Raw genomic sequence first — 15,653 nt, forward strand, 5'->3', positions numbered from 1 at the left:
TTGTGTACTCATTGCGGGCCAAGACCCAACTTGTTTTGCCTCTAGAACATGCCATGCATTCTCACAGTAATAATTAACAATTATGGGTTGCATCCAGTGATAATCTTACCCAAAGTTGACCCATTGAAATTGATGGACATGACTAACTTGGGTGCATTGATTTCAGAGGGTCTATTCTGAGTAGAATGTAGTTTGATAAAACCCAAAGGGTTTGATGTAGACAAAAGATTGTATTAATAGCTCTGCTGTGAGTAGAACTTAGTTGAATGGAAATCATGTTTATTTGAACTCAGCCCCCCCCCCCAGTTAGTGGGACTTATGAAAAACTAGACCCATTGATTTCAATAAAACCTGAGTTCAACTAACTTAGTCTGGATCCACCCTAGTAGTAGCAAATGATAATTAATATGTCATGTTGTATTCAACTGAGTCCTACCATTTCATTGGTATTAACCCCCCCCAAAAAAATCAGGAAACAGGTTTTTTAGAGCCATGTTTTGTGCTGTTCTGTATTACTGAGAGTAATCACAAAGCAGTATTCATTTTTGTGTGCTGTACACAATTATGCCCTCCTAGTGCCCATGATTTTGCAGGACACCTTTTTATTCCTCTCCCCCCAAGTTTAGGCTGGATGCCATTCCATGTTAATTAGAAAGATATATCAGCAGAATTTACATACATTTGTATATGCGCACAGGTGTTTATTTACCGGTGCACTGTGGATTACCAGAAGCACTACCACTCTTTCCTTTTTCCTTTTGTTTACTGCTGTTGCTTTATTAGGGAAGCTCAATTTCCCCTTGCCAGCATCTATTTGCCTTGCATGCTGCTGAACGTCTCATAGGAATATTCTTAGTACAACAATTTCCTATATCAGTCCACTAACTGGCTGCCGATTCCAGTTTCTGTGTTGGTTGTAGTGGTACTCCCTCCCATCAGATTCAGCATTTATGCATTTCTGGGCTGTCCTGCCCTGCTAATAACACTAGGCATGTTTCTAATATGTCTCTGGTTTTTTCCTGAATCTCCTTCAGTTTCTCATTTATTGTATTGTGCTTTATTTATTTTATGCATATTGCTTATTTACTTTATGCATATTTTCTGTTACCAGGTAGGACTGCAGAGCCAAGCAGAGGTCAAAGAGATCATCACCTCCATACTTTAAAAAAAATAATGACACAGCAGCCAGTTAGTGACACAGCAGAAAGAATCAGCCGGGGCGTTTCATGGAAGTACCATGAAACACTTGATCTTCTGGATTTGTGGGGTGAGGAGAAAATACAGGAACAGCTGCAGAGCAGCCACCGCAACAAAGAAACATATGAGCAACTATCATTACAGATGGCTGCACGAGGCCACCATCGCTCTGCAGTCGAGTGTCGAAATAAAACAAAGGCACTGCGGATGATGTACAGAAGTACTCTTTCCCTCAATTCCAAATCTGGAAACAGCAGAGAAACATGTCCATTCTTTAAGCAGCTACACAGAATACTTGGGGGAGATGCAGGTGTTAAACCAAAGCGGGTTTCAAGAAGTCTAGACTTGGACCGAGAGCAGGCAGAAGTCCTGGATACTGTAAGCACCACGCATCCAGTTGCTTCTGAGGGGCTCCAGATAATAATGGTTCCTGACTGTTTGGGTGATCATGAAACGGGTAAGTTGTCTTAAAAAAAAATACCCTTCTTTCTTCAAACAAATTTAGTGTAACCCCATAGTATGAAAACTGCCTGCACCACATAGACTGCTTTGTTCAGAAATTGCTCTTCTAAAGTGTGAGCATGCATCCATGTCGTGTCAAAGTGCACAGTTAATGATATGCAAGTATCCCCCAGCCCATTTTTTAAGGAGTCACCACTTTATTCTGCTCCACAAAATGTGCTGGTCACCATTTCATTAGAAATGCCCCTGTGATGTTCCTATATTAATGTATATATGGTAAGTGTTGGTTGTTTAGAAGATACATGGTAAGTGAAGTGAAAGAGGGGGAGTGAATGGGCAGTAGAGTGCGAGATGATTGGCTGAGTGTTTAAAATGGCTGAATGTATAAAAGGAAGAGTGAGAGTGGAATCTGGGGGGGAGAAGAGAACTGAGTGGGTTGTTTGGTGGGGTTTAGAGAGTTGTTTACCAGGAGGGAGGTGGAGTTCGGATTAGTATTGAGTAAAACCATATGCTTATGTGCCTTAAGAAAAAATCTTGTTAATCTTGTTAGCTTTGTTATCTGTAATAAATACTTAATTTGGTTTACCAAAGGCCTGATCCTTGGCTGGGGTTTCACAGACCAGAAGGGAGGGTAAGGTAATGACCAAGGCTGAAGGGGAGCTGTAACAAATGGTGCAGCGGTGAAGAGAATATTAATACCAGTATTCAGAGTCTCTGGGAATACTAGTATTGGGATATTACTGGTGGTTGCCTAGCAGGGGGATCTGTTGAGATCTGTGCTAGAGCGGGGAGAGAAACCATAAGAGAGAGCGGTCCGGACTGGTGGAGTCCCTGGTGGTGCCTAGTGACAGGCAGTAGCCACGCGCAGGTAGGAACCTGACAGGGAGAGCCAGGGAAGGACGCATCACATGTGGTGGTAGCGGTGGGATACGAACAACAGAGAATCCAGATACGAACCAAAGAGAATCCCAAAGACACGTGGTGACAAAGGAGAATACGTCACAGGTGTTGGCTGTAGCAGTGAGATACTAATACTAGAGAATCCCTACCAGTGGTGTGGCAAACAGAAATAACAAAACAAGATTTCTTGTGAGAGTGACTGGCAAAGAGTGTGTGGCAAAGAGTGAGTGAACTCAAACACTATGGCTGAATACATAAAAATGAAAAGAGAGGAGCTGGTGGAGAAGTGCATAACATTCAATTTACCTCACGAGGGTAAAGGGGTAGATGAATTGAGGGTAGCACTTATAGGATTTGCAACTGCCCAGCAAAAACAACCTGTCAGGGAAGAGACCCCAGAAGGATATTTAAGCAATCCCGCTTATATAGAGTATTTGAGAGAGAAGTTGAGGAGGGAGACTGAGGAAAAAGATAAGCAGAGGGAGTTGGAAGCTGAGAGATTGAGGATGGAAGCTGATGGGAAAGATAAACAGCGAGAGTTAGAAATTGAGAAGTTGAAGATGGAAACTGAGAGAATGAGGATGGAGGCTGAGGAAAAAGACAAACAGCGGGTCTTTGAGGCTGAGGAAAAAGACAAACAGAGGGAGTTGGAAACTGAGAAGTTGAGAATGGGGTTTGAGGAGAGGGAGAAGCAACGAGCATTGGATGCTGAATTACAAGTAGAAAAGTTAAAATTTGATAGAGAGAAATTTCACTCTGAAGAGACAAGGAAAGACAGAGATGGAGCAAAAATAAAAATTACTCCAAAGGACTTTGCTGTCTATGAGCCTGGTCAAGATCCTCAAATTTACCTCAGCACCTTTGAAAAAGCAGCTCAGTTGTGGGGGCTGCCTGAAGATAAATACATGCAGTATTTATCAAACCTGATTAAAGGGGAATTGGCTGAGGTATACCAATATTTCCCCTCAGACAGGCCCGTCACCTATGCTGAATTCAAAGAAGCAGTGTTTAAAAGATTCAGACTGGGGCCTGATTATTTTAGAAAGCTTTTCAGAAACTGCCAGATACAGACAGGGAGGTCTTTCGTGGAGCTGGGGGCAAAACTGATGGACATATTTGGGAAATGGCTGACAAGTGCAAAAGCTCAGTCTGTGGAGGAGGTGAAAAACCTCATGATATTGGATCAATTATACCATCAGTTACCACCAGAAATAAGGCTCCTGGTCAAAGACCGTTCCCCTACATCGGTGCAGGAGGCCGCAGAGATGGCAGATCACTTCGCCTCCAACAGAACTGGCTGGGTGGGGAAAACATCAAGAGATTTTAAACCCAAACCATATAACGCTGGCAGAAGGGATGTGGTACCACAGCGAGTGAGTCCTCCATTAAAATCTGAAGGGCACAGGACACCCCAGAGTGGATCTGTGTACCCTAAAAGTGAGGAGAAATTATGCTACAAATGTGGTAGACCGGGGCACCTACGTTTTCAATGTGAGGTTGCCAACCCCATTAGTAATCCTGCTCAGACAAGGGCAGTGAAAACAGAGCCCAAGGCTTTAGAAACAGCGAAAAAGGTTCAGTTCTGCCAGATAAACTGGACAGAAGTAACAGACCTTGATTCAAGTCTGAGAGAGGAAGTGAGTGTACAAGGGGCAAATTATTGGGCATTGCTTGATACTGGTGCCGCTCAGACATTACTGAGGCCAGATTTAATAAAATCTGAGGTAATATTACCTCAGGAAACTGTGACTATCCAAGGAGTGAGGGGTCAACCAGAAAGTTTGCCTGTAGCCCTGGTGGATATGACTTGGAGAGGCCGAGAGGGCCGATATAAAGTAGGCATTAATGCCCAGCAACAAGAACCAGTAATACTGGGAAGGGATGTAATGGGCGCCCAAGGAAAGATCTATGTAGTGACCAGACAGCAAATTGGCAGAGAAAAAGAAGCCATATTAAGGGGGGCTGAAACAAACAGGGTGGAATCTGTTAACCAGCCTCAGGTCACCATAGCAACCACTAGCAGGCCTGCTGAAGGAGACAAACTGTATCAAGTGGTCTCTGATAATGATGAGGCAGATCAATTCAGGGAAGAGCTGCAAAAAGATATAAGTTTGAAGCAGATAAAGGAACAAGCTCTGACCCAACAGATTCCTTTCACTGACAAACTGAGGAATCAAGTTGTGTGTGAGAATGAGATTTTATATAGACTGTGGATGCCTGCTGAGAGAAAGGATGAATGTGAACCAGTGAAGCAATTAATAGTACCTAGCAAATACAGAACCAGATTGCTAGAGGTAGCCCACGATGTCCCATGTGCAGGACATCTGGGAATAAAAAAGACCAAGAGGAGATTGGCAGCACACTATTATTGGCCAAACATCTCCAAAGATGTAAAACAACATTGTCTATCTTGTGGAATCTGCCAAAAGGTGGGAAAAAGTGGAGTAAAGACTAAGGCACCCTTAAAGCCCCTTCCTATAATTGGACAACCCTTTTATAGAGTGGGAATAGATTTGGTGGGCCCTTTTTCCAAACCCACAAGGCATGGCAAGAAATATCTATTGGTGGTGGTGGATTTTGCCACCAGGTACCCAGACGCAGAAGCACTAAGATCCGTGGAAGCCCCTGTAGTGGCAGAGGCTTTATTAAAAATCTTTATGAGGCTGGGTTTCCCTCATGAAGTGCTGACGGATCAAGGCAGTGTATTCATGGGAGAAGTGATGCAATGTATGTGGAAATGTTGTGGTCTAAAACATCTAAAGACCACTACTTACCATCCCGCCACTAATGGGTTAACAGAGAGATTCAATGGCGTTTTGAAGGGCATGATCAGAAGCTATGTTCAAGATCACCCACAAGACTGGGATGAACGTTTGGGATGCTTCTTATTTGCATATAGAGAAGTCCCTCAAGAGTCAACAGGCTTCTCACCCTTTGAACTCATGTTCACTAGAAAAGTGACCTTTGGAACTATTAAAAAATTCATGGGAAGGAACCCTGGGAGAGTACAAAACATCTGTAGTAGATTTTGTATTGGAATTCTGCAATAAATTAACATCAATGATGGAGGTGGTGGAAAAGAATTTGAGTCAAGCACAGGAGAAGCAATGTTACTGGTATGACAGAACAGCCAGGGAACATGTGTATGATGTGGGAGATATGGTTATGGCGTTCATACCCAGGAAACATGACAAATTACAGGCTAACTGGGAAGGACCATATACCATCAGAGAAAGGCTTGACACAGTGACGTATGTAATCACCACAGACCAATTAAACAAAAGCAAAGTGGTTCATGTAAATATGTTGAAGCCTTACCATACCAGGGATGTACAGATGTTGCAAGTTACCTTATTCCCTGAGGGAAGTGGGCCTGAACTTCCAGATTCGGTACAGGAAAGCAAAGACAAAGGAGGGGTAGATCAAGTGGAATGGTCAGAGGAGGTGAAGGAGGAAGTAAAAGAAGAGATTCTGAGAGTTTTGAAAACCTATAGGAATCTCTTTAGTAATAAACCTGGCCGAACCAGTATAGTTATACATTCCATTGATACTGGAGAGCATGCCCCAGTCAGATCTGTACCGTGCTGTGTGAATGGGAAAGTTGTGAGTGAAGTAATCTGTGTAGGACATGGGGTGGGGAGTGGGAAAATCACCCCCTTATGGAGCAAGGTAGAGGCAGTGCAATTGTGGCCTATCCCCTTGCATGAATTAACAAAGAAAAAGTGTTCTGAGCATGTGGTATGGACGGATGAATGTCAGAAGGCTTTTGATCTACTGAAGCAAGCCTTGTGCCAAGGACCCATATTAATAGCACCAGACTATGAGAAACCATTCATCGTGGCTACAGATGCGTCGGACCTGGCGCTGGGAGTCGTCTTGCTACAGGAGAGAGAAGGCACCAGACATCCAGTGGCATACCTGAGTCGCAAGCTGACGCCGAGGGAGAAACACTATTCGTCGGTCCAGAAGGAGTGCCTAGCGGTCGTGTGGGGACTGAACAAGTTGCGCCCATACGTGTGGGGACGAAGATTCACAGTGACTACGGATCATCGGGCCTTGTTATGGTTGCAGAATATGAAAAACCGTAACACTATGCTACAGAGGTGGTCCTGGGCCCTACAGGACTATCAAGTGGACTTCCAGTTCATAAAAGGCAAGGACAATGTACTGGCCGATGGACTTTCCAGGCAAGTGGCTGGGACTGCAGTGACGTGACCAGACAGAGGAACAAAGAAAGACATTTTCCCCATAGAGACTTTTATTTGTTAACGCGACGTATAAATCCTGGAACAGGAATAATACTCTGCTGTTGTTTAAGGGGGGGGGAATGTGATGTTCCTATATTAATGTATATATGGTAAGTGTTGGTTGTTTAGAAGATACATGGTAAGTGGAGTGAAAGAGGGGGAGTGAATGGGCAGTAGAATGCGAGATGATTGGCTGAGTGTTTAAAATGGCTGAATGTATAAAAGGAAGAGTGAGAGTGGAATCTGGGAGGGAGAAGAGAACTGAGTGGGTTGCTTGGTGGGGTTTAGAGAGTTGTTTACCAGGAGGGAGGTGGAGTTCAGATTAGTATTGAGTAAAACCATATGCTTATGTGCCTTAAGAAGAAATCTTGTTAATCTTGTTAGCTTTGTTATCTGTAATAAATACTTAATTTGGTTTACCAAAGGCCTGATCCTTGGCTGGGGTTTCACAGACCAGAAGGGAGGGTAAGGTAATGACCAAGGCTGAAGGGGAACTGTAACAAATGGTGGCAGCGGTGAAGAGAATAACAATACCAGTATTCAGAGTCTCTGGGAATACTAGTATTGGGACATTACTGGTGGTTGCCTAGCAGGGGGATCTGTTGAGATCTGTGCTAGATCGGGGAGAGAAACCATAAGAGAGAGCGGTCCGGACTGGTGGAGTCCCTGGTGGTGCCTAGTGACAGGCAGTAGCCACGCGCAGGTAGGAACCTGACAGGGAGAGCCAGGGAAGGACGCATCACAGCCCCCCCCGACACATCTAGCAAAATGATTAAATCAACATCATGCTCTTGATTGTTTTTACTTTCCTCTTGAAGCCTTGATTTGCTCTGCTCATTTGTGCTCTGCTCAGTTGTGTTGCGAGTATACGTAAACGTTATTTATTTATTAAATTTGTATCCTGCCCTTCCTCCCAGCAGGAGCCCAGGATGGCCACCAAAAGCACCAAAAACACTTTAAACAATCATAAAAAAAGACTTTAAAATATATTAAAACAAAAACATCCTTAAAAACATATTAAAACAAAATATCTTTAAAAACTTCTTTAAAAAAAGTTTTAAAAACATCGTAAAAAGCAATTCCAACACAGATGCTGTGAGCTTGAGAACATTCCTTTAACTGATGTTCCAAGGCTTATTATTGTCAACTAAGTCATATTACATGCTTTAGACCCACCTGCCCTCCTCTGTATATGGCTCTCAGCGGGCCAAAAAGGTTGCCCACCCTTGTCTTAGAGATATGCTCATAACTTGAGAGACGTGTGACAGACAACAGAAAGCCCACCACGGTCCCCTCACTTTTAATTAGCCCTCCCCAAACCCAAAACACTCAGTTGCTGCTGAAGCAGAAGTCTAATTATTTCCCTCTAGAGTCCATGTTTTGGTCAGATGCCATTTCATTTCCCTCTCCCAACATTCATGTTTCAGCTGGGCAACATTTTGTTTTTTACCTCCCACACCTCATCTTAACATAATCTGTGCCCTGATGATGGCATCTTAATTTTTTAAAAATGGATTGGCTGATTTTCCACTGAGACATCACAAGTAACTAATAATCATTTTTTTAAAAAACTACATAAGGTGCTCTCTTTTTTTTACTCCCCTGGTCAGATCATATCCTTTGGCTACATGCCACTTTTACTTGAGTTATATAGCTGGTTCAGTGTCATGGTTATGTAAGAGGTCCTTTTCTTTGTTTTTTAAAAAAATCCTGATTTTGCACTCTTCTATACTATTTGATGCTTTCCCTTTTTCTTTTGAGTAATCCCAATTATGTGCTGTTCTGCACCATCACAAGTTAACTGTAGTTTTTCTTTTTAAAAAAGAAGCTGGTTTCCTGATAATATGCAATATGACAAGTAACCAACAAGCGTAAAAAAAAAAAGGTTTGTTCCCCTGCCCTACAGTCCAAAATGAACATTTGCTAGGATGAAGTTGTACTGGGTTTAATACCCACCCCTCATGCACAATTCATGAATTTCTCTAATTGCTCTCCCCCCCCCTTTTTAAGCCAAATTATGCTTTTTATTGAAAGAGTCCATTAGTTGATCAGATAGTTTTTCATCACTTTCTTCCTCTGTTCACTTATTTGCTGGACACCATTTCATTTCTTGGCACATCCACCACTCCTTTCAGGAGTGTAATGTAGATTACATGTAATGGAGATTATGTCAGCACAATAAAAAAAATGCTCATGAAGGCATCACTGTTTCATATTTCCAACAGCCACTGATCTCAAACTTAGAGTTAAGTTTATTTGCTGTCTGTGATGGTACCCCTTCATTGTCTCCCCTTTCCTGAGCATTTTGAGGCTGCAATAGTTGTAGGAGTGTTTTTTTAAGTTACCATATATGATGATTTTTTGCTTTTCCATGAACTTGTTTTGCTGTTTTTATCTACATTTTTATTTTTTAACAGCTGGAAATGCTGAGACAGACGTAGGTCAGAGTGAGCAGCACAAAGGTTTCGAGGGCCACAGCACTCTAGACGTTGCTCCATTTTCACCTGCTGATCATAATACATTCCTCGAAGGTTAGTATCACTTTTAACGAACCATCGCTTTGTGTAACTGATTCTTTCCAAACTGTATATCGGCTCCTGATTGTACACAGGTCTGATAATACCATTTTCTAATACTCAACAATGGATTGTGATAGTGATCAAAATGTTTCTTTTTGATCAATGAAATTATTATTCCTACTGCACCAGAATTTCGAACATTGCCCGTACATTATTTTCCAGAGAAAGAACCAGAGCAGTGCGTGGCAGTCTCTGAGGAGCGACATTCTTTGGAGCCACCAGATGACGCTTTCAATGTACAGCCTTCTGACACTGCTATGACTCCTGTGGGTGAGTGCTTATTTATTCGCAGAAAGAGATCAAGTAGTACCTAGGAGTTATTGTCTGCAAATAGAACTACATAATAATTGATTGTAAATGTTGTAGAATCTACCACCGCTCTCCCGAAGGAGGATATGGAAACAGCCATCATCCATGAACAGTGAGGCATTGGACATAATGTAGACTGTTCAGTTTCTGTAATTAGTGCTAAACGTTTATAAACAACTTCTGCAGCAGCCAATTCACCCCTTTTCCCCCTCGTGTTCTTTGACAGGCACAGCAATGGCAAATCCACGTGCTGCGCTCTCCCCAGCCACCCGCCTTGCAGAGATGCGCTCCAAAAAGTCCAAAAATCAACGCTTTGAGGCTACACTCCAGGGTTTCCTAGAGGAAGCAAGGTATGAGTTCAGGACGCAACGTGAAAACTTAGAGGAAGAACGGCAACAGCGTTATAGCGACAGCATTATCCTTGAGAATATGCTGAAGGTAATGGAGAAGGACTCAATGGATAACCGGGAAGAAAATAAAAAATTCCTTGACTCCTTCGAGGTCACGAATGGGCTACTGACCACTATCGTAAGTACTCTTCAGGATATGTCACAGACAATAAAAGAGCAGGCTAATGCACAGAACTGTTGCTGCAAAAAGAATCAGGTTGTTGGCTGTTGCAGCACGACTTCTGAAGGGCAGCAAAGTACTGCTGCTGAAAGTACTGCACTATTAAGTACAAAAAGAAAAAAATAACCCAGACACTATAAGAGTACAAAGTTACAATTTGATAGTATGGTGTTTGGTGGCAGACCATATACAAAGAAAAGGGGGAAAAAACAGGCCAACAACTTTGAGTTTCAGGAGGTAATAACACAACCTATTCCATCAATAATGGGCCTGGTGCTGCCAATAGAACTGCTCCTACAGTTGGACGTTATGCTGTGCCCCAAATGAGCAAGGGACTGCCATCCATGCCTATTGCTTCTATAACCTCCACTAAGAATTCTTATCAAGTTGCAGACAACACTGACATAAATACTTTTGAAGGAGGCCTTCTCCAGCAGTACACACTCCTTTTACACTTCAGTGACTTTCTGCCACCCAAATCCATTCAGGTCAAATTCATTCCACAAAGCCCTCTAGTTGGAACTGTGTTGCCCCATAACCAACCATGTACAGATACTGCTGACAATTCAATGTCAGAGGCTGTTGTGACAGTATGACAGTCCCTTACTTCAACTCAACTATCCCAAAGGATCCGACATCAAATTAAATGACGTCTACAGCCATTAGTCAAACAGCAAGGCATTCTCTCTCAATATTTGCAATTGTAAAGCAAACAGTAGTACTGCTGGTTTAATGAGTGAAAGTTTGTGTAGACAGTGTTTTTGATTTAAGAACAACAAATTTTCACCACATATTTTGCCATGAAAACCTTTCCAATATGCATAGCATTAAATTGTAGTGCAGTTGTCTGATTTCTCATGTTTGCACAACACCAGGGCTGTGGAGTCGGTATGCCAAACCTTCGACTCTGACTCCTCTGTTCTTCTACTGGCCGACTCCGACTCCACCCTAAATTGCTTCCGACTCCACAGCCCTGGCTCAAATACAGCTGACTTCATGGGAAGCTTCTTTGACATTGTGAATTTATATTTTTTTAAAAAGTATAAAATATAAGTATAAAATGATATATTTACCATATATTGTTATATTATAAGTTTTTATTTTGAAGGAGTTGGTACATTTCTACCGACTCCGACTCCACCCAAAATTGCTTCCCACTCCACGACTCCGACTCCACAGCCCTGCACAACACCTACGTGATTTACTTTTCAAGTTCTCGGAGGGTTTGGTGTACTGCTTTTCTTGACAATGTAAATTCTAACAACTTGAAGGATATGATGTAGTTACTTTTCCCAATTTACCTATACATATCCTCTTTCAGTATGAATAAACACTAGCCAACTATTAGTTGTGTATCTCAGTGTCAACAAGACTTAAAAGATAATAAAATGCCCTTCTGAGTTACCGAACAGACATTTTCCTTGCTTCCTTGTTAGTTTAAGGGTATCAACAAAGGAAATAACCTTTTCTTTTTAAACAAAACTTTGATTTAGATTTAGACATGTCATTTTGTCAATGGCTTTTTACAAGTATGATTCTATTTGTAAATATTTGTTTATAAAATTTGTTATAAAACAAATATGGTCCATAATTTCTTAACCTAAGAAAACCAAAAAAAGGCTGTATTTGGATCAACATGCCTGAAATAAAACAAGCTTCTTAATCCTCTTCCTGTTACCATTACCACTATTTTTTTCTTTCATTGAAGTAAAGCAAAAAATGTGATACAGCAGGTGGTGATACGGGTAAATTATACATTCTAAACATAAAAATTGATTATTTCACACACACATTGTTTCTTCTTCTACCACCAATTTTTGAGTTACTGCCACAAATCCTTTTTTAAAATAAAAATTAAATATGACTGATTGTGTTAAAGAAAAGTATGTACTTCATACATACGTACAGGTTTTCTTTAAAGGAAAAACTGTAGTATCAAAAATGGCCCACAGACTGGAAGCGTTCCATATACATCCCAATTCCAAAGAAAGGGGATCCCAGGGAATGCAGTAATTATCAAACTATTGCCTTAATATCCCATGCAAGTAAAGTAATGCTCAAGATTCTACAACAAAGGCTCTTACCATATATGGAGTGAGAAATGCCAGACGTCCAAGCTGGATTTAGAAAGGGAAGAGGCACCAGAGATCATATCGCAAACATACGTTGGATAATGGAACGGACCAAGGAATTTCAGAAGAAAATCACCCTGTGCTTTATAGATTACAGCAAAGCCTTTGACTGTGTAGATCTTGAAAAACTATGGAATGCTTTAAAAGAAATGGGGGTGCCACAGCATCTGATTGTCCTGATGCGCAACCTATACTCTGCACAAGAGGCTACTGTAAGGACAGAATATGGAGAAACCAATTGGTTCCCCATCGGAAAGGGTGTATTTTATCACCCTATTTATTTAATCTATACGCAGAACATATCATGGAAAGCAGGATTGGACCAAGAAGGAGGAGGTGTGAAAATTGGAGGGAGAAATAATTTAAGATATGCAGATGATACCATACTACTAGCAGAAACCAGTAATGATTTGAAACGAATGCTGATGAAAGTTAAAGAGGAAAGCACAAAAGCAGGACTACAGCTGAACATCAAAAAGACTAAAGTAATGACAACAGAAGATTTAAGCAACTTTACAGTTGACAATGAGCACATTGAACTTGTCAAGGATTATCAATACCATGGCACAATCATTAACCAAAATGGAGATAATAGTCAAGAAATCAGAAGAAGGCTAGGACTGGAGAGGGCAGCTGTGAGAGAACTAGAAAAGGTCCTCAAATGCCAAGATGTATCACTGAACACTAAAGTCAGGATCATTCAGACCATGGTATTTCCGATCTCTATGTATGGATGTGAAAGTTGGACAGTGAAAAAAGCTGATAAGAGAAAAATCACCGCATTTGAAATGTGGTGTTGGAGAAGAGCTTTGCGGATACCATGGACTGCGAAAAAGACAAATAATTGGGTGTTAGAACAAATTAAACCAGAACTATCACTAGAAGCTAAAATGATGAAAGTGAGGTTATCATACTTTGAACACATAATGAGAAGACATGATTCATCAGAAAAGATAATAATGCTTGGAAAAACAGAAGGAAGTAGAAAAAGAGGAAGGCCAAACAAGAGATGGATTGATTCCATAAAGGAAGCCACAGACCTGAACTTACAAGATCTGAACAGGGTGGTTCATGACAGATGCTCTTGGAGGTCACTGATTCATAGGGTCGCCATAAGTCGTAGTCGACTTGGAGGCACATAACAACAACAAAAATTAAACTTAAACTCTTCCATGTAGGCTTTTCAATCCAGCGAAGGTAGTCGTACGTAGCACAGCCTCAACACATGATAAATGCAAAGAATTCTTATGTATCTCCTCAAGTTCAGATTCCCCTGTGAATTTGTAAGAAAAAAGTAAAGTAGATGAGTTTCTCAATGTTTTTAGTGTAATGCTGTGTTTTCTGTAAAAGAAAGTATCCGTGCCTCTTAAGGTGCAATAACTGCAAAGCTTGCATTCATTATATAACATTATTTTGGACTAAGGAGTTATCTGCACTTACTTATCTCTTGTTCTTGTTCTGACTGCTACTGGATGAACTTCACAATCTCCTTCACACTAGGAGTCTGAGTTGACTCTGGGAATGGGTTCTGTCTGTTTAAGTGAAACATGTTTTTCTGCAGAGCCTTCGAAGGATGCAGTAGTGCCTTGTAGGAATTCCTTCTATATTTTCATTGGTAGGATTGCCTGGACACAACTAAACTTTTCAGTCACTACCCAATGTTGTGAAATAGATTCATTATACTCGCTACAAACTAATTTTTTAATGAGGAATGGTGAAGGGATAAGACCCTCGAGTACAATGTTCATGGTTGCCCAAGTAATAGGCATGTGTTTTACATAAACCAAAGTATCAACAGACACTGGCCACTGTCAGGGATTCCCCTTGTTCCTCAGCCTTACTTCACATAAAACAGGCTTCTGTAACCCTTTTGTTGCCACCAATTCACAAACCCTTCCAGTAGTGTGTGTGGAAGGCTTTAGGTGTGAGATGACACCACGACTGAGAGTGAGTCTCAGTCTTGAACTATGTTGTAGGTTTATTAAAGGGATATTATTTACAAAAGGTTGCTTATTTTGGGACTTTATAGGTGCTTGCTGACAGGTTCTAAAGTCTCCAGAGCCACCATTGCAGATGCTAGCTTCCAAATGGCTCTTCTCACAGGCCAATTTCCCAACACTTCCACCCCAGCCAATTACTTCCACAACCCTGTCCAGCTACTGGGGCCAATCTACCTCTGTGCCCCCAAAGCTCCTCTGATTGTGCTTCTGGCTGTGGGACAGTTTAGCCAGCTTTATATCTCCCCACTTGTGTCACTTCTAGCAAGACTTTACTTTAGGGCAGCCCCTCAGACTAACTCAGTCACTGACTCCCTTCTGATCATCACAAGACCACGATTAATGACACCCTGGGTAATTATATATATGGTCCTTCCTTCAGTTATTTTCACCAACCAACTCCTCACTCTATCTCCAACAACCAACCGCCCTTTCTAACTGCTAACCTCCAGCCAATCAGAATTTACCTGATCAGGCCCCATCTACAAGAATTTTAAAGCGATTGTGTTTCTCTCCTCTCAGAACCTGTCACTAAGCAAGCACTTCCAAGCAGGCTTGCAATAATATACCAAAACAAGGCCTCATGGCAGTCACGGAGATCATATAACTTTTTTAACACAAACACACAGATAGCATTTCTCCACAGCCACATTGCACAATCACACTGTACTATTTGTTTACGGCATTTATATCCCATCTTTTTCTCCAAGGAGCTCAAGGTGGTGTACAAACATGGTTTTCCCCCTCCCCATTTCATCCCCACAACAACCCTGTGACATAGGTTAGGCTGAGAGACAGTGACTTAGCCCAAGGTCACCCAGCAAGCTTCATGCCTGAGTGGGGATTCTAACCCTGGTCCTAGTTCAACACTAACCACACCACCGCACAGGCTCTCAGAATAGACTGAAATAAACTACTAGAATAAATCACACTTTCCGTTGATATTGCATTCCTTCTGCTTTTTTTTTTTAAAACCTTCACTGGGTTGTTCCTCGGGCATGTCCTCTTTGTCTTGGACCGCATCTGGCAATCTCTCCCTCGGCAGAACTTGAGGAAGAGGATGAGGTGGTCAGTGGAGAGCTGTCGCCATGCGCACATTTGGTGGTTGACTCCTCAGAAGATGATGTGGCGATCATTTTTAACTCACAGAAATTTTACAGATTATAAAACAGTGTACCCTGGATTTGTATCAAATTTTTGTCTCCCTGAAGAATGCCCCAGAACAATGGGTACAGGGCAACACTTACAGGCCCATTTACC

At 41.7% G+C, this 15,653-nt stretch overlaps 1 protein-coding gene across 5 annotated transcripts in view; it reads left to right on the forward strand.

Moving 5' to 3' along the window:
- LOC133366005 (uncharacterized) overlaps window positions 1–10,420 on the forward strand; it is a 44,112-nt gene extending 33,692 nt beyond the window's left edge. For all 5 annotated transcript variants that reach the window (XM_061588609.1, XM_061588608.1, XM_061588607.1 and 2 more), the window contains 4 exons: window positions 1,112–1,654; window positions 9,224–9,337; window positions 9,548–9,655; window positions 9,921–10,420. In XM_061588609.1, coding sequence (XP_061444593.1) covers window positions 1,112–1,654; window positions 9,224–9,337; window positions 9,548–9,655; window positions 9,921–10,390 — 1,235 coding nt within the window. In that variant the 3' untranslated portion in view covers window positions 10,391–10,420. The remainder of the gene's footprint in view (window positions 1–1,111; window positions 1,655–9,223; window positions 9,338–9,547; window positions 9,656–9,920) is intronic.
- The last annotated feature ends 5,233 nt before the right edge of the window (window positions 10,421–15,653 follow it).

Source organism: Rhineura floridana, chromosome 11 (genome assembly GCF_030035675.1).
Source record: "Rhineura floridana isolate rRhiFlo1 chromosome 11, rRhiFlo1.hap2, whole genome shotgun sequence".
In the NCBI taxonomy this organism is placed as follows: Eukaryota; Metazoa; Chordata; class Lepidosauria; order Squamata; family Rhineuridae; genus Rhineura; species Rhineura floridana.